This window comes from Simochromis diagramma, unplaced genomic scaffold (genome assembly GCF_900408965.1).
Source record: "Simochromis diagramma unplaced genomic scaffold, fSimDia1.1 OVJJ01000105.1, whole genome shotgun sequence".
NCBI lineage: Eukaryota > Metazoa > Chordata > Actinopteri > Cichliformes > Cichlidae > Simochromis > Simochromis diagramma.
Genome location: NW_024386771.1, coordinates 450,877 through 474,860, shown reverse-complemented (window position 1 = coordinate 474,860; position 23,984 = coordinate 450,877). Strand labels below are relative to the sequence as shown.

Below are 23,984 nucleotides of genomic sequence, written 5' to 3'. Positions count from 1 at the left end.
AAACAGAAGGGAAGAGGGACGGGGATAAAGGGTAAAAAACAAAAACCAACAAAATAAGCCGACAAAAAATACATATATCAATCACCTGGATCACCTGTTGAGAAAGAAAAAAGAGAAAACAAGCAGAAGAAGAAAAAAGAGCAACATAATAAACAACATCACGATGATCTATGGGGATATAACAGTAAATACTAAACATTGAACATTATTGTGCAGCACGTAAGTTCGACAGCGCACAGTGTGCTTTGAGGTAGGAGCCAAAAAGGGTGTAGTTTGTGGGTGTGATCACCCGTGTGTACACCTGTGAGCATGAACACGCTTGTTTTTAAAAGGTTACTTCATGTAATGATCTGCTAGAGGGTGTGGGGGGGGGCACAGCCCCGTCCTCCAGGGCATGAAGCAGGTATGGAGGAGATCAAAACTCCAGACATCCACCAGTTGAAGAGCTCCCCAGTTGGCTCGATGCACTGGCAGCACCCTGCACCAGGGCTGGGCCCCAATACAACCACCCGCCCACATCCCCGGCAACACACCAACCAGGACCCAAGCCCCCAAGGCCCAGCCCAGAGACGGCGCACCCCAGAGCCCCACGCTCGTCCCAGACCCACCCAGGGGCAGCCAGGCTACCAGGTCAGTAACCCACGTCCGTCAGCACAGACCCTCCCCAAGCCTAAGAACCAACAGTGCCCTTAATAGGCCATTACCTCAACCTCGGGTTGAGCCCTTCAAGGAAGATGCTTCAAGGAAGCATTTTTCCTGTAGAGCTCATTCATTTCTGAGCTGTGCATGTCTGAACCTGCAGCTTTAATAACTCAGTGGATCATCAGCAGCACAAGAACACCATCTGCTGACATAATAATGTATAACATAATAGAAATGTTGAGATGGTGTTAGAATAATTTATTTTCTCCCCTGTGTGAGGACATCTGGCCAGCAACACCAGCCCATAAATCCACAGAACATGCTGAGACAACAGAACAATAGACGCTGGCTGCAGAGGTAAGCTGTGATGCTGACAGGTGTCAGAGTTTCCCTGTGAATAGTTTTAAGGAGCTGTGGTATGTAGCAGGAGAAAATCGAACCAGGGCAGCAAACTGACATTGTTGTTCGGCAGATAACATCTGGTTCCAGCTGTTTTTCATTAAGCAAGTTTCAGGTTTATAGGAGAGGTGATCAATAAATATGTTTTCTGTTTAGTCATTTTCTGTTTAGCTTCAGTTGATGCTGGATTGTTGTGTGACAACCAGTCAGTTTAAACCCAGCTCGTAAGTTAAGACCTCATTGTTTGAAGTTTACTTACCTATGTTTTGCTTTAAATCAAGAAACTTTTTGTAAATAGTTCAGGAGAATCTGTGCAGTGTGTTTTGCATTTGGAACACCACAATGGGAGCTGTGATTAATGATATAAGGAAGTCTTTTCTGAGCAGTTTCAAAACCTGATGCGAAACTTGTTTTATTAATGAAACTAGTATGTAGTTTGGTGTCAAGACCTTGTCACTATATTAACAACAGTTCACATATTTAATTAACTATATCAATGTATTAATTATGCATTTAATAAATGGGTTAATCAAATATTCATTCATTCATTCATTCATCAATATAAGCTCTGCAGCACTTGGTTCTATGGTAGGTCTTAAAGGGTTAATGGAGAATTGATTGAAAGAGTTACTGAATTTCGCTTTTTGGTTGTAATAGTAGATGAAAATTTGACGTGAAAATTGCACATTGAGTATATTAGAAAGAAGATGGTTAAAAACATTTATATTTTGGGAAATGAAAGAGATTTATTAGACCACAAAACAATGCGCTTTATATATTTCTCATGGTTTTTTTCATACTTTTGTCGAAGTTTGGGGGAATACATATGAGAATACTATAAAACCTATAAACTTATTACAGAAAAAAGTGATACGAATGATTCATAATGTTAAATATAGAGAACATACAAATAAATTATTTATAAAATCGAAATTATTAAAATTAGGAGATTTAGTGAAACTACGGACAATTATGTTTGAGGCTAAAAATAATATTTTGCCTTCCAAGTTACAAAGAGTATTTTTAATGTGTTCGGGAGCAGAAGACAGTAGAAGGAAATTTTATTTTAAGCATCAGCTAGCTAGGACTACACAAAGATGAATGAGTCCAACAGTTAGGGGTATACGACTGTGGAACTCTCTTTATTATAATTTAAAGAATTGTATAAATTTACATTGTTTTAAAAAGTGTTACATGTCTAAAACGATAACCCAACATGGAGAATGTGAATGAAATTAATTGAAAAAGGATCCATCATTTATTTTTATTTTTTACTTCATTAATTTTATTTACTTGTCTTTTCTCCTTGTTACTATGTGGAGTGGTATATTCTGATTGTAAATTTGTTGTTTGGTTTGAGTTAGGACTGGAGATAAATGTTAATGTTAGTTTGTTCCTTGACTTTTGGTGCACACTTGCAATATAAGTTGGATTGTAGATAGGGCCAGGGTTTTAAAAGAATATATTCTTCTTCCTGCTCCTTTTCACACATGGTTGCAGTGCTTTACTGATAGAAAGTGTAGTTGGTTTGTCTGAAAGAACTAACTGTGGAAACTGTTGTACCAAGTGTGAAATAAATAAGTAAATGAAATGAAATGAAAAGGATATGGCCGGCCAGTTGGAGCCTTTTGCGTGCAACGATGTCGTGAAGTTTAACTGTGCCACTCCTTCGCAGGATCTCCTCGTTGGTGACGTGGTCGGTGTAGCAGATCCTAAGAATCTGGCGAAGACATAGTTGCTGAAAGACGTCAAGCTTGGTGTTGATGCAGGCCGACACCTTCCAAGTCTTGCTGGCATAAATGGCAGTTGGGATCACGATTGAATTAAGCAAATGGAGTTTGATCTTGAGGAAAATGGTGGGGGAGGACGAGATCTTGTTCATCCTCTGAAATACTGCAGCTGCCTTTTCACTGTGGCATTTGACGTCCACCTCCGCATCGCCGTTATGGGAAATCACGCTACCGAGGTAGGTGAATTTCTCAGATTCTTCTAGCTGCTGTGTCCCGATGTAGAGCCCAATCATAAGTTGGGATGTTCACCTGCAACATTACTGTGTGTGAATAGACATGAGAAGACTGTCTGAGGCTGTGTCCTAATTCAGCGACCACACGCTTCGGATTACGCTCAGTTCGCGTACTACGTACGGCATGTATTAGAAAGTACGAGAAGTGTGGAAGTGAGAGCCTTGTGAAATGGGACAATCTAGCCTTCGTCGCGCTGCTCAGGTTGCCTAGCAACCATGGATCTAACCGCAAGAAACGTTTCATACAGCATTGTTTGACAAAAAGGAAGGAGAAAAAAATGTTTTGTTCATTCATTTTTTTTCATGACATCACTTTAATTAGTTGAGTATCTGCGGCTAAGATCACGGGACTGTAAAAACATGATTGTTGGGCCTCATTTCTGTACAGAACAGTCATTTTAAGAGTAGTTAGCAAATAACAATTAGCTAATGCTATCTATGAGACTAAAGTCATCTCACTTTGGTAACGTAAATATGGCTAATATTGTAATTAGTATTATATTTATCAGCAGTGAGCTTGAACTCTGTGTCAAATAAGCTTCAGTAAAGAGTCAAGTTGCAGTTATTTATATTTCCTATAACCTTAAGTCTTCATTCAAAGACAAGTATATTTAACAGTCAATATATAGATGTATCATATATAAGAGACAAATATTGTTCTGTTATTATGTTGGCATTACTAAACTTGGCTCAATGCTTACATATATGTGTAAAAAGCAAATGTACAAGCTGTGATAACCGTTTCTGATAGAATGGAGAGTAGACTGATATATTAAATATTCCTTTATTGGGTGAGAAAATCATACCATGTCATAACTGCTTTAAGTCACACAGAATAGATATCAGAGCCTTAAACAGGCTGACTTCTGCTAAATGGGTCAAACTGGGCACAAAGTATACAAACACATAACATCCTCGTAGAATATACAGGGAGTGCAGAATTATTAGGCAAGTTGTATTTTTGAGGAATAATTTTATTATTGAACAACAACCATGTTCTCAATGAACCCAAAAAACTCATTAATATCAAAGCTGAATGTTTTTGGAAGTAGTTTTTAGTTTTAGCTATTTTAGGGGGATATCTGTGTGTGCAGGTGACTATTACACACATAAACACATGTTCATACTTTTATTCCACAATCAGAGAGAAAGAAAAAGAGAGAGAGTGCAGGACAGACAGACAGGTGACAGTCTCAGGTGTACACACTGCTACACAACAGCACCAGAGAAGCAGGATTTAGTGTTTGTGTTATTACGAGTGTAAACAAGAAGAGTTCCAGATGGTGCAGTGGACACATGTGTGACTGCTGTGATTAAAGCATCTTTCTTTCAGCTTAACGAGTGAACCGTCAGCTCGTTCAAACACACGTTAAAGTCCGTTTGGCTCGACACCACCGAACAGAGGCAGCAATATAACATAGCTAACATTAACAGTGCAGTGAATCCTGCTTGTGGTGTGATATTCAGGACTGCAAACCGAGCAGCATCACTGACTTTCAGCTTGTTGTGTTTGTGGATATATGACTGACTTTAATTATCCACAAAATCATCAGATTCTCTGTAAGATTAAAGTCAACTATTGTACGGTGTATATTTTACAGTAAAGACTTTAAAACCAAGTTAATGCTGAAAGCACAAACATCAACAATGTCACATAACTTTGCCGACATGCGGCCAACGGTAATGTTTTAATGTTCTTCATTATTAAACATTCGCACATAAATAAGTGATATATTTTTCAGTACTTACTTTTGAAAGTCTACTCTTCAGCAGCTCCACTTCAGCTGTCTGCCATATTTTTTGGCAAAATTATCCACACCTGCCACCGCACCACAAATTTGAAGAAAATGACGCCGCATTTGGAGTACACATTTGGACAGTAGCGGTCCTAGCCTTTTTGGCGCCCTGGGCTAACACTCCCTCTAGTGAGGGAGGCTTTCAAACATCTCTGAATATACTTGATACATACTGTAGATGTACTTTAGAGTTAGATATCACAGTTTGTCACTCATAAATACAGTCTGTGAGCAGCTATTAGTTAAAATAGCTTTCTAGAAATACTAATTTCTTCAGCAGCCTCAGGAACTATATCCTCCTCTAGGTCTTCTTTATGACGGGCATTCAGCACCACTTTGTTGCGTCTGCACTGGACACCAGACGTTCAAACTCTGCAAACTTAATTAGCTTGACAGACTGGTGGTTGGAGGAGCAGCAGTTGGTGTACAGGGAGAAGAGCAGAGAAAGAACAAAACCCTGAACGAAGCCAGTGCTGATGGTCCGGGATTCCAAGACATTCTTCCCCATCCTCACATGTTTCCTATCCGTCAGGACAGGAAGCCACATGGAGATCATCAGAGTTACATGTATGAATTACTGTATGAATCTGATCAATATATAAATTCATGTTTCTTTCATTGGCTCAGTTTTTAAAGCAGCTGTTTTTATGGAATGACAGAAACATGAGAGATGCTCAATCTCTTTAATATTTTATACACTGAGTACTATTGGATGTCCACTTATTCAGCCAAGATAGAAAAATTACATTAAGAAAGAGAAATCACACATTTGCATTCACTTTAATGTGCTCAGGACATGCTTGTTGAACACGGAAATGTAAAGGTTGTGAACGGAGCTTCAGAGAGACAGATTTTTCACAGCGAGTTTTAGTTAGCGGAAAAATAAAAATAAGATGGCGATCCAGAAATGATTGTACCTTCCATCTTAAACCTCCTAAGATCCAAATTCTTCCATCACATACATTTTTAATTTCACTTTGATATTTGGGCTGATTGTTTTAACATTCATTGGGTCCCGAAGAATCACCAGTTTTTGTTTTTACCTGATTTTTGTTTCTAGGAAAAACGAGAGAGCCACATATGAGGATACTTTTACATTTTGATAACATAGAGCCAGTATAATGTCCTTGTGAGTGGATATTAGGACGTTGAGGAGCAAAGTGTAGTATTTTGGTCAAGACAACCAAAAATGTGATGTCCAAATATGTGGATGCCAGGTCCTAGGAGGTTAAGGGACTTTACAGTTTACAAGGAATCATTTGGAACAGTTCAAAACATCAACCGATTGACTCCATGAATCTGACAACGTGTTTCTGAGTGAAAGAGACAGACATGTACAGACTGAACCATCTGTTCAACAATCAGAGTGTTTCCCTAACAGGAGGGAGTGCACACAGAGACATCGAACCTCCAGACCAGACTCTAAACCCAGGATAAAGAGGTTCAGTGAATGTGGTGTTGAAGGTGTGGAGGTGGATCAGAGTGTCAGAGGAGATACCGTAGAAGGACAGAGTGCCAGCAGGACAGTCCACATACACTGCTACTCTGTTAGAGACAGAGGAGGAGGAGATTGATGTTTGTCTGTTATTGTGCCAGACAGAACGAGGACGATCATCAGAGCACAACAGACTCCAGGAATGATCATTCCTTCCAAACAAACAGTTAGAACTTCGTCCTTTCTTTCTGATTCTTCTGCAACTCACTGATATCTCAACTCTTCCTCTCCATTCAACCTCCCAGTAACAGCGACCAATCAAACCATCTCTACACAGCAGCTGAGGATAAAGATCAAATCTGTCTGGATGATCAGGATATGACTGAACGTCCTTCACATATGTCATCTTCCTGTTGTTGTCAGACATTTTGAGGTTTGTGTGTACTGTGTTTGTGTCGATTGTTAGTTGACAGGAATCTGATGGAGAGAACAAACACAATCCAGCTGCAGTTATTGATCCATCATCTGTTCATTGACTGACAGTTTGATGATGACTCATGACATCAGAGATGTGAATGAGTGATGTGACAGTTTGAAGATGGTTAAATGAGTGCTGCTGTGTTTTTATGAACCACATTAAAAACCTACTTACACTTCCTCAGACCTGGTCTCAACCACTGGACTCCAGCAGGCTCCACTCTGGAAAAAAAAGAGGGGCGAGACCAGCACAGTTCTCTTTCAGCATGCACACATGGACATTACATGGTATCCATACATGCATCAAACTGCTGATGATTTGGACTGATCCTGGATCTGTCAGTACCCCACTGTATTGAATGAAATATCACTGATTCCAAGTATCGTGTGTAAAAAAAATTTTTTTTAAAAGTAAGTATCTTTCTTTACTCTGTTATTTACACTAAAGAATGTGGTAAACTAAACATTAAAGTTCATCACAGGCCCACACACTGAGATTAGTACTTACTCCTTGACACTCACCATTCTGTGGAACACAAATTTGGGGTGATCGGGACCAGTGATGGGAATACCAATGTTAAATTGTGGCATTACTAAACCCTAGTGTGGGCTTAGGTCAGGTTACCTGACATCACTTCAAAAAAACTTTAGGAAGGACATATCACAGTTCTGGATCGGTGACCCAGTATTTTGGGTTTTTGGATCATTATTATTATCATCATTATTACTATTATTGATCTTGGATTTTTACCTAGGGTTTGGGTTCTGTTTTGTATTTCTTGCTCTCCAGTTCTTCTTGGTTTGTAATTTCTTGTTCTTAGGTTTTGGTAACTATGTCCTTGTGTTTAGTGTAGGTTTAGTTCAGTGTCAAGTTTTTGCCTGTCGTGTTTCAGTTTTTACTTTGCACGTCAGTTTCTCATGTCTTTGTTTCTAGTTTCTAGTCTAATTAGTTTTCTGTTCTTTTTGCTGACCAGCATTAAAAGCTGAGTTTTGAGATGCATTTTGGGTCTTTCTTTTCTGCCTTCTGCACACAGACCATGACAGGCCAGTCGCTTTCTTTCCAGGCTCCTTAAAATGGTTAAGAGCATATATTTTGATTCTGATTCTCTGTTAGTTCAATAAAACTTTGATTCAATTTTATCTGCCGTATTTTTTGCACTATGAGGCGCACTTAAAATCCTTTAATGATCTCAAAAATCGACAGCGCGCCTTATGTATGAACTCTGGTTGTGCTTACTGACCTCGAACTGAATTTGTGTGGTACACGGCATGCAGAAATCTGTTAAAAAAATGTTCTAGTACAACTTTGGTAAGCTATGAAGGCGCACTGCTTGATGGATTGCCAAAGCATTACAGCTACTGTAGTCAGGAGTCTTGCGGAGTAATCTGGGTCAAAAACTCCATCTCCTTCAGGTCCCAAAGGCAAATGAACACTGTGGCATCACTGAGAGTTAAAAATTGTCTAAATTCTTTCATAGTTAATAAAATGATCAGTGTTGCTGCTTTACTAAGTGTAACATCTAAGTTTAACATCCAGGAATCCATGAAAACATAATTTATTAAATTTAATGGAGTTACAAGTTAGCAGGAAGTTAGTTTCGACCTAAACATGACATAATATGTTCTGACTGAGAGATTTCTGAAAAAATTAAAAAAATACAGCTCTGCCCATGGCACAAATATAGTAATATAGTGTATTCTGTTAATTGCTTGGAGTACTGCCGCACACTCCTTCAGCTTGGGCTTCGGGGATTGTGACAATTAGTATAACTCAGTGATGTTGATTCAGTTTATTAAGTCTAGTTACATCTGTAACCCTCAACCTGCTGCCCCAGCACGCAACATCATAGCATATAGGACTGGGTGCAACTGACTTGTAGAAAATCTCTGGCCCCACGGAGGAGGGAGGCTCAAATGGTGGAAAAGATTGTCGAAGAGCTACTGGAGGGGTTTACGGCTGGGACTGCAGAATGGGTCAACCACCACATGGGGGGTGGCTGTAGATCAGGAGGTAGAGAAGGTCATGTGCTGATCGGAAGGTTGGTGGTTTGATCCCTGGCTCCCCCAGTCTGCATGCCAAGTCTCCTTGGGCAAGATACTTACCCCCACCTACTTTCTGATACACCCATTGAAGTATGAATGTGTATGAATGTGAATGTTAGAAAGCACTGGCAAGTATACAAAACAGTGCTTGTGTGAATGGGTGAATGTGGTGTGTTGTATAAAGTGCTTTGAGTACTCCAGGAGAGTAGAAAAGCACTATACAAGAATCAGGTAATGGTAATTTACCATTTACGATTTGCTGGCCAACCTGAATAACACTCGGAAGTGCAGTCACAAGATTACCAAGCCGGACAGCGGGAACCCAATCTCTGCCCCACAAATGAAGAATCTTCAAGTGGTGTTTACATTCTGCCCCACTGCTGCAGAACAACAGCTGAGTTTACCCTGTCTTCTGCTGTCTCGGAGGCTGTCTGAAAGCTGGGAAGCGTATTTTAACTGGGGCCCCTAATTGGGAAAAACTTCCTTTTAACAGGAAGAAACCTCCGGCAGAACTGGGCTCAGGGAGGGGTGACCATTTGCCGCAACTATTTGGGGTGAGCATAGGAAGACAGGACAAAAGACATACTGTGGAAGAGAGCCAGAAATTAATAACAAGTATGATTCAGTGCAGATAGGTCTGTTCACACATAATGAGTGAGAAAGGTGACTAAAGAAGAAATACTCAGTGCATCATGGGAATCCCCCAGCAGCCTACACCTATTGCAGAATTACTAAGGGAGGATTAAAGGTTACCTGATCCAGACCTAACCATAGAACAGCACCAAGCAGGACAGACAAAGAGTGGCGCGCTCAGCCGAACGCATCATTTGATCAAAGCTTCCTGACCTGCTGTCCATCTACACCAAGTGGTGCAAGAACAAAGCCAGGAAGATTATCATGGACCTCTCCCATCCCAACAGTGGACTCTTCTCACTGTTGAGGTCTGGGAAGCGCTTCCGCTCCCTTCAGGCCAAACCAGAGAGAATGAGGAGGAGCTTCTTCCCCCAGGATATTCAGGCCCTGAACCAGGTGTAGGACTGGAGTTGCATACAATACGTCACTGCACGCACTCTGTTTATTTGCTCACTTCTTATAATTTCTCTCTTAAATTGTTATTTGCACATAATTTTTTCATTTAAATTTCTAAATTTTGTCATAATTTGTAAATCTGCAAATCTGTAAATTCTTCAGTGTTGTTTAATGGTTGTGGTTTGCACAGCAGTAAGCATTTCACCACATGTCGTGCTGTGTATGTTTGTGTGTGTGACAAATTAAATTTTAAATTTGCAGTTGTCTGCAAAATTATCCATACATAACTAGTAGATTTTTTCAGTGTCAACCATGTGCATGGAATAGTAAGGCAAAAATAATAAGGCAAAATAGTGAATAAATAAATTACTATGATTATGTCAAATAATCTAATTTAATAATGTTATTTAATAACAAAATAAAATAAAAATAGACATTTAGCAAGATTGATATTTACGGTTTCTCCTCATTATCTTTAACTCTTGTTGGTCATTTTTAAAAGAAAAATAATCTTGATCTGACCTGATAATTGTTGAGTTTGGAGTCTTCAGTATCTTCAATGCTGATTCCTGCAGGTTGTTGTTACTCAGATCAAGCTCTCTGAGACTAGATGATCGTGTGCGGATAACTAAGTACAGAGCTTCACAGCTTGAATCTGACAGGTTACAGCCATTTAGCCTAAAAAAATTTTTAAACACAAATAAAAAAAAAAACCAATGGTGTTAAAGTACATTTACAGTGCAACTAGATTTGGCAATATTAAATGTTTTTCCTGTTGATTCATCAATTCTGTCTTAGTCATTTAGCCACATTAGCCATGTTAGATTTTTGAATAAAAAACACAAAGATAAAAAAGCACATGGGTAAAGTTCAGCCTCTTGGTGATATTTTTTTCCTGAATCGTTGACAAAAATGTAAATATCACCTGATCTGACCTTAGAATTTCCAGTTTGCAGTGTTGATTTGCTACTCCAACACACAGAAGTTTCACTCCTGAATCCTGTAGGTCATTATTACTCAGGTCCAACTCTCTCAGACAAGAGGACTGGGAGCTCACAACTGAGGACAGATCTTCACAGCTTGTCTCTGTCAGGTTACAGTCAGTAAGTCTGAAAATTATGAACGCAAAGACAAATAACACAGTCATTAATATGTATTCGTTTTGCAACAAGGAGTCACTAGATTTGGCAATATTTTTTTTCTGTTTGTTAATGAATTCTGACTTGAGTATTAGTTAGAAATTTAAAATTTTTACTAAGATCACAAAGACACAAAAGCACACAGATAAATTTAGCTTCCTCGTATTTTTTTTTCTAACAATCACTGACAAAAAATTAAACATCACTTGATCTGACCTTAGTGTTTCTATTTTGCAGTGTTGACTTGCGACTCCAACACACAGAACCTTCACTCCTGAATCCTTTAGGTCATTGTTGCTCAGGTCCAGCTGTCTCAGATTAGAGGACTGAGAGCTCACAACTGAGGACAGAGTTTCACAGCTTCTCTCTGAGAGGTTACAGCCACTCAGTCTGATAAGACAATAATAGGAAACAAGACAAAATCATTCGTTTTTCTGAGAGATATCAGAGGATTTATTTATAGCGATAGCTTCGGGTAGGGTTGATTGGCACAACTTCAGCTCAGTCATTCTTAAATAACCTCCTATTGATTCATACAATGAGGAGCAGCCTCAGCCATACCAGATTAGAATCTGAAAAACCAATGAAACACAAATTTCCATCGTACACATTTGCTGTGCCATGCTATTCAACTCAAAATTACACAAAGTGCAAAGCACTTAAGCTTTTCAACCCCACTGCCCCTTGTACTAGGGGTGAGCATTCCATTTCTCACTTGCTTTTTATGCAACATTCTACCATTTGTAAAAAGCTGTTGTCTGGTGTTGGTTTTTTTGTTTTTTCCAAAACCAACCTTTGACAAGAAAGCCTAATTTCTCAGATGCAATACTAAATACCAGCCAAAAGAAAAAAAACAAAAAAAACTTTTTTGGGTTTTATATTTTTTTGGGTCTGACTTCGTGATTGCAAAGAAATATTCAATATGATTTGGCAATGTGTCTGCTATGCACTGAGATAGACTGGTGACACGTCCAGGGTGTACCTTGCCTCTCGCCCTATGGTAGCTGGGATAGGCTCCAGTTCGCAGTTTGTGAGCAAAGTACTCTAATAGGATGATGGCACTAAAAGGACATTAAGATAAAATGGGGCCTAATTATTCAAGACCTTGTATGTGAGGAGCAGGATTTTAAATTGTGGATTTAACAGGGAGACAATGAAGAGAACCCAATAGAGGAGAAATCTGCTCTCTCTTTCTAGTCCTAAGTACTCTTGCTGCAGCACTTTGGATTAATTGAAAGCTTTTTTGAGTTTTTTGAGATGCTGATAATAACAACTCGCAGTAGTCTAGGATAGGACCCAAGACATGCTTGGGTTTGGGAACGGATGGCCCGTCTGGGGGTACTGATGGCTGGATCTGGGAATATAGATTATGTTTAGGAAGTGTGAGTGTGTGCACATTGTTGATTTCTGTCTGGCCTCGTGCTGAGTGAGGCCATTTCTATGTGTGTGATTGCAGGTGGGAAGGCATGCTTTTGTCTGTGTCTCAATCTCTTTTAGAACAATTCAGGCTCCCCCCAGGTTTGGGGGCCCAATTCTCCATGCCACACTCTCTGCAGTTGGTTTGTGGCCCTTCCTGCCAGTGCATAAGTGGTTTGATGTGAGGGGCTTGGTTCTGGGGAGTAAATAAAAAAAAAATCCTAATAAAGGTCTAATAAAATTTGACATACATAATTCCGTTTGCTACACTGCCACCAGACACAACACACACACACACACACACACACACACACACACACACACACACACACACACGTTGCAGTTAAAGGGTAAAAGGCTATTAAACTGCAACTACTGTGTCTGCTACGGTGAAATACATCTTACAGAGCTCTGTTGGAGGCTTGTACCACTGGAAGCAGCCTCTGAAAAGCCTCCTCTGAAGCAGAGTATTTCTTCAGGTCAAACGCTTCCAGTTCTTCGTCTGATGATAGTAAGATGAAGACCAGAGCTGACCACTGAGCAGGAGATGGTTTATCTGTGGAGAGACTTCCTGATCTCAGGGATTGTTGGATCTCCTCCACTAGAGAACGATCATTCAGTTCATTGAGACAGTGGAGCAGATTAATGCTTTTCTCTGCAGACAGATTCTCATTAAGCTTCTTCTTGATGTACTGGACTGTTTCCTGATTGGTTTCTGAAATACATCCTGTCTCTGTCAATAGGCCTCGTAGGAGCTTCTGATTGGTCTGCAGTGAAAGACCCAGAAGGAAGCGCAGGAACAAGTCCAGGTTTCCATTTGAACTCTGTAAGGCCTTGTCCACAGCAGTCTGGTAGAAGAGTGTCCCTGCAGAGTCTTTTGTTTCAGACTTCTGGGATGTTGTTTGTTGTTCTTCCAGCAGATTGAGTCCAGAGTTGATGAAGGTCAGATGGACATGAAGAGCACCCAGAAACTCCTGAACACTCAGATGGATGAAGCAGAACACCTTGTCCTGGTACAGTCCTCTCTCCTCTTTAAAGATCTGTGTGAACACTCCTGAGTACACTGAGGCTGCTCTGATATCGATGCCACACTCTGTCAGGTCTGATTCATAGAAGATCAGGTTTCCTTTCTGCAGCTGATCAAAGGCCAGTTTTCCCAGAGACCCAATCATCTTTCTGCTCTCTGGACTCCAGTGTGGATCTAGCTCAGCTCCTCCATCATACTTAACCTTCTTCATTTTGGCCTGAACTACCAGGAAGTGGATGTACATCTCAGTCAGGGTCTTGGGCAGCTGTCCTCCCTCTCTGGTTTTCAGCACATCCTCCAGAACTGTAGCAGTGATCCAGCAGAAGACTGGGATGTGACACATGATGTGGAGGCTTCGTGATGTCTTGATGTGGGAGATGATCCTGCTGGCCTGATCCTCATTTCTGAATCTCTTCCTGAAGTACTCCTCCTTCTGTGGATCAGTGAACCCTCTGACCTCTGTCACCCTGCCAAGCCACTGTGGAGGGATCTGATTGGCTGCTGCAGGTCGTGTGGTTATCCAGAGATGAGCAGAGGGAAGCAGTTTCCCCCTGATGAGGTTTATCAGCAGCACATCCACTGAGGTGGACTTTCTAGGGTCAGTTAGGATTGTAGTTTTGTGGAAGTTCAGAGGAGGTCGACACTCATCCAGACCATCAAAGATGAACACAACCTGGAAGTCTTCAAAGCTGCAGATTCCTGCTTCTTTGGTTTCAGTAAAGAAGTGATGAACAAGTCCCACCAAGCTAAACTTTTCCTCTTTCAGCACATTCAGCTCTCTGAAAGTGAATGGAAATATGAACTGGATGTCCTGGTTGGCTTTGTCTTCAGCCCAGTCCAGGGTGTATTTCTGTGTTAAGACTGTTTTCCCGATGCCAGCCCATCCTTTTGTCAGCACTGTTCTGATTGGTTCATCTCTGCCAGGTGAGGCTTTAAAGATGTCTTCTTGTCTGATGGTTGTTTCTGGTCTGTCTGGTTTCCTGGATGCTGTTTCAATCTGTCTGACCTCATGTTCATCATTGACCTCTGCAGTCCCTCCCTCTGTGATGTAGAGCTCTGTGTAGATCTGATTCAGGAGGGTTGGGTTTCCTGCTTTAGCGATCCCCTCAAACACACACTGGAACTTCTTCTTCAGAGCAGATTTATGGTTAAGTTGACAAACTTCAGCCAAATGTTCTGAAAAATCAGCCAAAACAAAATATCAGTTCATTTTTTACAAATTCCAGATGACAGCTTTGTTTAAACCAATGTTATCCATCTCCTCAAAGATGAAAAGATGTTCTAGTTAATCAGGAGCTAGAGAAATCCTCTTACTTTTCTGCAGACAGTCAGCCAGCTCCTCCTGCTTCATTCTCCTTAAGAAGTCCACTGTGATCTTCACAAATCCCTCTATGCTGCTCCTCCTCTGCTCATCATCCTCCCGCTGACTCTCTATGCATTCTGGGTAATCTGGACTAAGAACCTTCTGGATCTTTTTCAGCTCGTTCTTCACAAAAGTGATGATGTTGTCCTCCAGCAGCTGGAACAGAATACATTATGAATGAGCCAATCAACTGAAATCATGGAGCCAAACATCAGATCCATGTTGGACACACTGACAATCCACTGGTCTACAAAGAGCATCATGGAGATGACTGTGAACAGAATAGATGTGAAAGTAGTTGTTGTACATGTACAGACCATAAATATGGAGTCCAGGTCTGTTTGATGCTTCTGGGCAGACTGACCACTGGGAACCTCCGAGCCCTCCTGTTCCACTCTGTGGAGGAATCATGAAAAATTATTTCACATCAACTATGTCCCCAGAGAGACAAACAAAGTGGCAGACAGAAGTTTCTAGTGCACATTTTATCCCCAAAACATTATTAAAATTTGACACCATAGTTCGCTGCTCTTCCACCTTGCGAGCCAAGTGACTACTGACTAAAAGTTAGAGAGCAAACCTTGGAGGGCCTGAGATGTCCCCAGAGAGGTGGCGTCTGATACCCAACCTGACATATAGACACAGACATACAGGCACACACAGATACAAACATCCATTCCCACCCTCATGCTCTCATATGCACTCACTCCACACTCAACCAACGTGGAGACAGACATAAAGAGACGCTGTACACACGATCACACTCCCCAAGCGTACTCTACAAACCGGGTCTAGGTACCCTTGCCCCTGGAGGGGCGAACTGCACCCAGACCCAGGTGGTGTTACCCTTTTCCCTGCGGTGGGGAGAGGCAGACCGCCCCGACTCCGCAGCAGCAGGGAGGCCCCACACTCCAGACCGCAGTCGGATGGCCAACTCCTCCTAGCCCCCCCGCTCCAGCAGGCCGCAGAGAACGGGGGTGAGAGAAGACTCCAAACCTCCCTCCACCCGCTCATTGTAATGTTGATGCATGTGTGTTCTAAGGTGCATTTAAAACCCAGGAGGGCATGGAGCTACCTGCCAGAGAGCAGCAGGTAAGCGCATAGTCCCTCCTGCTAGCCCTCAATGTCTACGTGTATTCAAAATTGAGAGGTGGGCAACGACGCCAGGGGTGAGGTGTACACCCTGATGGTAATTTGGACTCCGTGTATCGTGCCCACCCCCAAGATCCTATATGTACAGTATGTGTAATGAGGGTGTGAGTAATGTGAATGTCTAAGTTGTGGGATAAAATTGAGGCAGAGGCAGCCAGAAGGGGACGGGGGGGGGGGGGGGGGGTAGCCTCCTCTGCACCCTGGTGACATACCCCTACTCCAAGGCCCTGCATGTGTGGGTGGTTGTGGTGGAGCGGGAAGAGGGAGGAAGCTGGAGATGGGGAGGGAAGGAAAGGAGGGGCAGGTGACCCCTCCAGCTCCCCCGCTTAACCCAGTAGGCACCCCCATACTCCGCGACCCGCCAGGGAAAGGGGGCCCAGGCCCATCCAGACCGGGGCCCAGCGCAGCAGCGCCCCCCGGCCCCACAGAGCCCGGGACAGTCCACCCAACCCCACCACAGAGAAAACTGCACCCACCCCACCATCCATTCATCTTCCAGACTACATGAGACAATAGACGCCCAGGCTGAGATCTTCCTCCACCTCTCCTGTATCTCCCCCTCCTGCAGAGAGAGTTCCTGAGGATGGATGGATGGATGGGGGGGGGCTGTGTGTGTGTGTGTGTGTGTGTGTGTGTGTGTGTGTGTGTGTGTGTGTGTGTGTGTGTGTGTGTGTGTGTGTGTGTGTGTGTGTGTGTATATATATATATATATATATATATAAAAACACCCAGCACGCCCCTGCGGGCGGTTTATCCTTCAAGCTCGGGTCCTCTACCAGAGGCCTGGGAGCTTGAGGGTCCTGCGCAGTATCTTAGCTGTTCCCAGGACTGCGCTCATCTGGACAGAGATCTCCGATGTTATTCCCGGGATCTGCTGGAGCCACTCGCCTAGCTTGGGAGTCACCGCACCTAGTGCTCCGATTACCACGGGGACCACCATTACCTTCACCCTCCACATCCTCTCGAGCTCTTCTCTGAGCCCTTGGTATTTCTCCAGCTTCTCGTGTTCCTTCTTCCTGATATTGCTGTCATTCGGAACCGCTACATCGATCACTACGGCCGTCTTCTTCTGTTTGTCTACCACCACTATGTCCGGTTGGTTAGCCACCACCATTTTGTCCGTCTGTATCTGGAAGTCCCACAGGATCTTAGCCCGGTCATTCTCTACCACCCTTGAGGGCATCTCCCATTTTGACCTCGGGACTTCCAGGTTATACTCGGCACAGATGTTCCTGTACACTATGCCGGCCACTTGGTTATGGCGTTCCATGTATGCCTTGCCTGCTAGCATCTTGCACCCTGCTGTTATGTGCTGGATTGTCTCTGGGGCATCTTTACACAGCCTGCACCTGGGGTCTTGCCTGGTGTGATAGACCCCAGCCTCTATGGATCTTGTACTCAGAGCTTGTTCTTGTGCTGCCATGATTAGTGCCTCTGTGCTGTCTTTCAGTCCAGCTTTGTCCAGCCACTGGTAGGATTTCTGGATATCAGCCACCTCCTCTATCTGCCGGTGGTACATACCGTGCAGGGGCCTGTCCTTCCATGATGGTTCCTCGTCTCCCTCCTCTTTCTTGGGTTTCTGCTGCCTGAGGTATTCACTGAGCACTCGGTCAGTTGGGGCCATCGTCGTGATGTATTCTTGGATGTTCGTTGTCTCATCCTGGACTGTGGTGCTGACACTCACCAGTCCCCGGCCCCCTTCCTTCCGCTTAGCGTACAGCCTCAGGGTGCTGGACTTGGGGTGAAACCCTCCATGCATGGTAAGGAGCTTTCTTGTCTTTATGTCAGTGGCTTCTATCTCCTCCTTTGGCCAGCCTATTACCCCAGCAGGGTACCTGATCACGGGCAGGGCATACGTGTTGATGGCCCGGATCTTGTTCTTACCATTCAGCTGACTCCTCAGGACTTGCCTGACCCTCTGCAGGTACTTGGTGGTTGCAGCCTTTCTAGCGGCCTCTTCATGGTTCCCATTTGCCTGCGGGATCCCCAGGTACTTGTAACTGTCCTCTATGTCTGCAATGTTGCCTTCTGGTAGTTCAATCCCCTCAGTTCTGACTACCTTCCCTCTCTTTGTTACCATCCGACTACACTTCTCCAGTCCGAACGACATTCCAATGTCATTGCTGTATAGTCTGGTAGTGTGGATCAGTGAATCGATGTCTCGTTCACTCTTGGCATACAGCTTGATGTCATCCATGTACAGGAGGTGGCTGACAACTGCGCCGTTCCGTAGTCGGTATCCGTAGCCAGTCTTGTTAATGATCTCACTGAGGGGGTTCAGGCCTATGCAGAACAGCAGTGGGGACAGAGCATCTCCTTGGTAGATCCCGCACTTGATGGTGACTTGTGCTATGGGCTTGGAGTTGGCCTCTAGTGTTGTACGCCACATCCCCATTGAGTTCCTGATGAAGGCTCTTAGGGTCCCGTTGATCTTGTACAATTCTAGGCATTCCAGTATCCAGCTGTGGGGCATTGAGTCATAGGCCTTCTTGTAATCAATCCAGGCAGTGCACAGGTTGGTCAGTCTGGTCTTGCAGTCTCGGCTGACTGTTCTGTCTACCAGTAGCTGGTGTTTTGCGCCTCTGGTATTCTTGCCAATTCCTTTCTGTGTCCCGCTCATGTATTGACCCATGTGCCTGTTCATCTTAGCCGATATGATGCCTGACAGGAGCTTCCACGTGGTGCTGAGGCAGGTTATTGGTCGGTAGTTGGAGGGGACCGGTCCCTTCTTGGGGTCCTTGGGGATCAGGACCGTCCGACCTTCGGTTAGCCATTCCGGGTGTCTCTCGTTAACTAGTAGCTGGTTCATTTGTGCTGCCAGACGCTCGTGGAGTGCAGTCAGCTTCTTCAGCCAGTAGGCGTGAACCATGTCGGGCCCTGGTGCTGTCCAACTCTTCATACTGGAGAATCCATAGGTAGTGTGTATATATATATATATATATATATATATATATATATGTGGGTGTTACCTCCTTTGACAGTATCACAGTATCAGCTTAAAGCACTTGTTGCAGGCTGCTGAGTTTGCATATTTTGCTGGGAAGTACAGCCAGACTTTTGACCGCTTCACCTTGGGCATTTTTCATCTGTAGCGCTGCTCTAAAAGAACGTACATACCTGGACCCGCCAAATGATTGGCTAGAAGTGTATCACAGCTCAGGGAAAAAAAGCACCGAAATGTGCGTTGCTTTTCGGTCAGAACCGGTGCCATCATGGCACCAGACACCGGTACCCATCCCTAATCCTAACACATCCTACAAGACTCAGACTAAAACAAAAAATTTACTTTTGAGAATGATGATTACAACATGAGAAAGACTTTCAGCCAATATTTTAAAATAGTGACATGGTTCTTTTTAAATTTGGTTTTATCTATTTAGTGAAGATCGCAGCAGTGCTCTAACTTGTGTAGCACCTGATTCAGATTCAGGAGACTTTATTTATCTTCGAGTCGGCAATTAAGAGACAGACCTTGCCGATGTGGAGCAGGGAAATTATTTTACTGCTATTGTTAAATAATCATCATCATTACCATTGCATTAATAATAGAATCTGCAGCATTGATATTGTATTCAGAGGTTTAAACAGTGTGTGTGTTTTAGAAAGAATAAGTTGCAGGCTGACAGGAAGTTGCAGAGAGTTTGCAGAAGTGAAAGCAGAGTCTAAGTTATTCTGAGCAGGTTAGACGAGGCTATTTGAATTACTAGGTTATTCAAATTGTCTGTTATACTTTTATATTCTTTTATTAAGCTCTTAGTAGAGGTTCTTGATTAAAACATTTATTCAACATAGTACATGTAGTTTCAGTTAGGTTATTGTACCTAAGGATGAGCCTCTGGTCTGGTAAAAGGTCAGAAGTGCAACGGGTGAGATGAGAGAGCATGTAAGGTCAACACATACACACACACACACACACATTAGTTAGACTCATTTATAGGTGAGAAGTTGGTCATGTTTGTCTCTGGAAAGAGGAACAGCGTCTGGCAGGATGTGGGGCTCGTGTTCCAGACGAGACGAAGACAACGTTCTTTTAAACTATGTTAAAAGTCATTGTGGTTTTGATTTGACGTATGTATATATTCTGTCTGTGACGTATGAAGGGGCGTCATTAATTCAAACCCTGATGCTATAAAAATCTGTGTATGCTTTGATTAAGTCGAAGATCAATCCCTGTCTGCGTACAGAGTGGTCTTCCCACGCGTGTATTCATTAAAATCAATCGTTTGACCAAGATCTTCTGGACCTGGTTGTTTGTACTCTCCTTCCTCAATTTTTGAACCTTAACACCGACAATACACAAACATCACATTGGGGAGACAGGTCAGGCTAGATAGCTGGCCCGTCAGCCGCACGAGCAGCGACCCGGAACCAAACAACAATGGAAAATGCACAATATGAGGAAAGACGAGGAGAAAAAAAGAACAAAAATGGGGTGGGGTGGGGGGGGGGGGTGAGTATAGTTCTGTGTCAGTGTATATGCGTATGTGTGCGTGAGTGTGTGTTCCATGTTCAGCTGAGAGAAAGTGTCCCTTCACCCAGTTAAGCAAAAGTCAACAATCTTCGGTCGATGCGGGTGGCCTTGAATGAGGAGGGAGAAAGGCATAACAAACAGTCTTATTATCTAAGGGAGAATATTGTTATTCCCGTAAGCTTTTGCCAGGGGCGCCACATGAGATGAAGATGGTAGCTGCTTTGGTTAGTGCGAACAAATTGCAGCTGGTCTAATGTACGTCACTGGTCACCAGGTCTCTCAATTCCGGCTGTTCTTCTTCAAGACGTTATCCATTTAGCAGAGCCATGACCTTCTCGAAGATCTTATCCATATTGTGTTTAAAAAAAAAAATAAATAAATAAATAAATAAATAAATAAATAAAAACAGTGCTCACAGCCCTGCCCATCGTCGATCATGTTGGCCAGTCTTGTGGGATTTTGAACAGCTGTAGCCACTTCTTGTTCTTCGATAAGCCAGGTCTCAGCCAATTGGTAGATGTCCACGTATCTCATATTCAAACACAATCCAACAGGTACTGTAGTAATATGGATGGGGCCTTAGATTGTTTGATTAGGTGGCTTGCTTTACTAAATTGTATGTAATAACATACAATTTAGTATGTTATTGACATCGAACTGTCAGCAATATTACTGAAATTATTATCAGTGCCACCTTACATGGTAAATGGACTGATTCTTATACAGCACTTTTCTACTCTGGGCATTCAACACTTGACCCACCTTGCCTCATTAACACATGCACTTTTGTCTATGCTCTCTCTATGCCAGTGCTTTCTCTCTGTTATTTACATACATTTATAATCCAATTGAATGTGGATTCGTATCTTGCCCAATTATATTTACACAGGAAAACTGTTTAAGGTGAACTTCATGTTTCCTTACACATGAGAAAAAAATAAATCCCAGGGAATGAGGTGTTTGAACTGCACTTTATATCCAACAACATTACATAATTAAATTATATAGTTAAATAATTTAAACATTAACATAATAATAAACATTAAATAACATTAAATAAGCTCTCAAAAAGTTCATGTTACTAACAGCTCACCTTTTTTGATCAGATGTCTGCTGGGCTTTAAAATTAGTCTCATATTTTTTAGAAGCGTCACTCTTTAAAGACAACCTCCTGGATAGAGGTCCAGGTTGGTTCCTGTGAATAATGATGGAGCAGTGATGTGAGTGCTGAGCTGTGAGATGGAGAAGAGTCATGGACAGTTAGAGATGGTCATCTCACCTCTGAGCTTTGGTCTGGCTCTCATGTTCCCCACACAGAGTGCTTTTAGAGGGAGGGACTCCCTCCTCTCTGTCCTCACACTGATCCATGCTGCTCAGCTCACACACACTTTCTACCTGCAGAGGAAACACAAATCATTCATGTGCACATCAACTGAAATCCTGCTTTCCATCATGTGTGCTGTCCAAACATCAGCTGCTGCTTTCCTGCTTCATCTCAGTGTCAGCTGAATGCAGTCAGACAGCAGTGTGAGGCAGAGGACGCTGCCATCAGCTGCTCTACTATCAGTCCACTAGATGGAGGCATGACACACACGATGCATTCACTGACACAAACCGATTCACTATGACTGGAGGCTTCAGTCCAGTAATACGCAGCCAGTTCAACCAATGAGTCATTGAATTCAACACGTATTACAAACATTTTCAAACATTTCAGCCGATCCATGATTCCAATAAGATCAGCAGAGTTAAAAGTTTCAAACTAATTATTCCTGCTGAGTTTGCAGAGAACTGAACACACAATAATTTACTGATAATAAGACGCTCCTCATAGCTCTTTGTTCAGTACGGCTTTCCTTCTCCCCATAAACCTGGAGGTTGCAGAGTTAAAGATGTAATTGATTGTCACCAATGGGGACACATTTAGACATAAGTATGTCAGACGGACAGCTAGGATCAAACACTGTGGACACAGAGACATCTGTGCTTTTACTTAAATCACATCTGTTTATTAACAGGAGTTAGTAGTAGTAGTAGTAGTTATTATTATTAGTAGTTATTTTGTAATAATTATTTTGTAATTATTTCGTAATCATTGTCATAATTACCTTCTATTGAAGCACATTCAACATTTGTGATGGAGTGTTTTTAATGAGAAGCACAATTTTTTTAATCAAGTCCATGCTACATCTATACAACTACCTGCACTGTTATTATAAAGAATGGATGAACAGCTCCACTATCAGCTATTCCTTCATACAAATGCATCTGCAACTATGTGTGTGTGTTAAATTATTTTCTCATGTCTCCATAAAATGACCTGAAACTGTCTAATAGCTACCATTTTAACAATATAAGCCTATAAACTACAGTTCCACACACCAACACAAATTCAACGAAAATCTTCGTGTTTGTACTGTAAAAACATGAACAAGTAAGAACAAGTAAAAACAAGGGCTGCAGTGTGACTGCTCATCAGTTGAAATTCAGGCTCTGGCTGCTGTGCTGGGGTCTGCAGAGACCCAGCTTTAACGTCACATGTGTTCTTGGCTAGCTCTGTGTTATCATGCTGTCTGTGAAGATGGTTTGATGCCACTGTACCTAACTTAACTTTTACAGCCTTTCGTTCTCTCTGGCTGTCAGTTCTAGTTGAGCAATATAGCTTTTCTTTTATTGTGTAAATACAGTCTCATTAACTTCTGTTATTGTTAGATTTTTTGTAACTGAGGATTATATTTAGCATATATTTATGGTGAATTTAATGACTGGAATAACTTTATGTGATTCAAAGTTCAAAAGTAATAATGTCTATCATTTACTTAATTTCTTTCAGTTCATCATCTTTCTGAAAGCCATTTTAATTATTCTCCTCTTTCTCTCTAACCCAACTCTCTTCTCATGGCTCCTTTTACATTGTTTCTACAAACAGAATCTACTGCTTGAAGATACCACCTCCTCCACCAAGGCGGTCTCCTGTGGCTAGTTAACCAGTAGAAAGTTGGCACACAGACCAGGTAAGGTATAAGGTATAAAATATTATAGTGATCCCAATAATATTTATAATATGACGACAGAGAATAGAGGAAGTGGGTCTTGAGGCACTGTTACGAGTTCAAAATTGGGGATGGAGACAAGAGAAAAAACCACAATAACAACACTGGTCCGGCCGGGTTAAGTCAAACGATGATTTTAATGATCACACGCGTGGGAGATGGACACTGTACGCAGACAGCCTCAGATCTCAAAATGGTGGAGCATTGATCAAACTCTTATAGCCTCTGGTGCCCCCACCTTATCATAAAAGCATAAACATTCACATGCTTTCTCTCACACAGCGCCTAAGCTACGACATTGGCTCCCCGTCTATCTGCTCCTGCTGAGATGGGGCAGAAAACTCCAGCATGTTCCGTTCTCTTCTAATCAGACAAATAAGGCGATGACTTTCTGCAAACAGTATTTTCTTATAACATCATAAAACAATATCATTCATCCACAATAAATCAGCAGTCTAATGTAACGCAAATCAGTTTAACTAATGCAATAGTTATCAGCTTCTTCTAATTCAGGAGAAT

At 42.3% G+C, this 23,984-nt stretch overlaps 2 protein-coding genes across 4 annotated transcripts in view; both read right to left on the bottom strand.

Annotated features, from left to right (window-relative positions):
* Nucleotides 1–5,529: 5,529 nt before the first annotated feature.
* Nucleotides 5,530–21,738, bottom strand: LOC120738149 (protein NLRC3-like; the record flags this gene model as incomplete). The annotated part of the gene is made up of 9 exons (XM_040039241.1): nucleotides 5,530–6,772; nucleotides 6,948–6,994; nucleotides 10,780–10,953; nucleotides 11,200–11,373; nucleotides 12,805–14,602; nucleotides 14,741–14,945; nucleotides 15,107–15,185; nucleotides 21,506–21,607; nucleotides 21,692–21,738. Coding segments are annotated over 9 exons (3,177 nt in total), but the record flags the coding sequence as incomplete, so codon positions are not given.
* LOC120738117 (protein NLRC3-like) overlaps nucleotides 5,622–23,984 on the bottom strand; it is a 281,780-nt gene continuing 263,417 nt past the window's right edge. For 2 of the 3 annotated variants that reach the window (XM_040039200.1, XM_040039183.1), the window contains exon 11: nucleotides 5,622–6,234. The gene's annotated coding sequence lies outside the window, so the exon portion shown is untranslated. Of the gene's footprint in view, nucleotides 6,242–23,984 lie in introns of all 3 variants that reach the window. The other variant, XM_040039192.1, reaches the window with a different exon arrangement.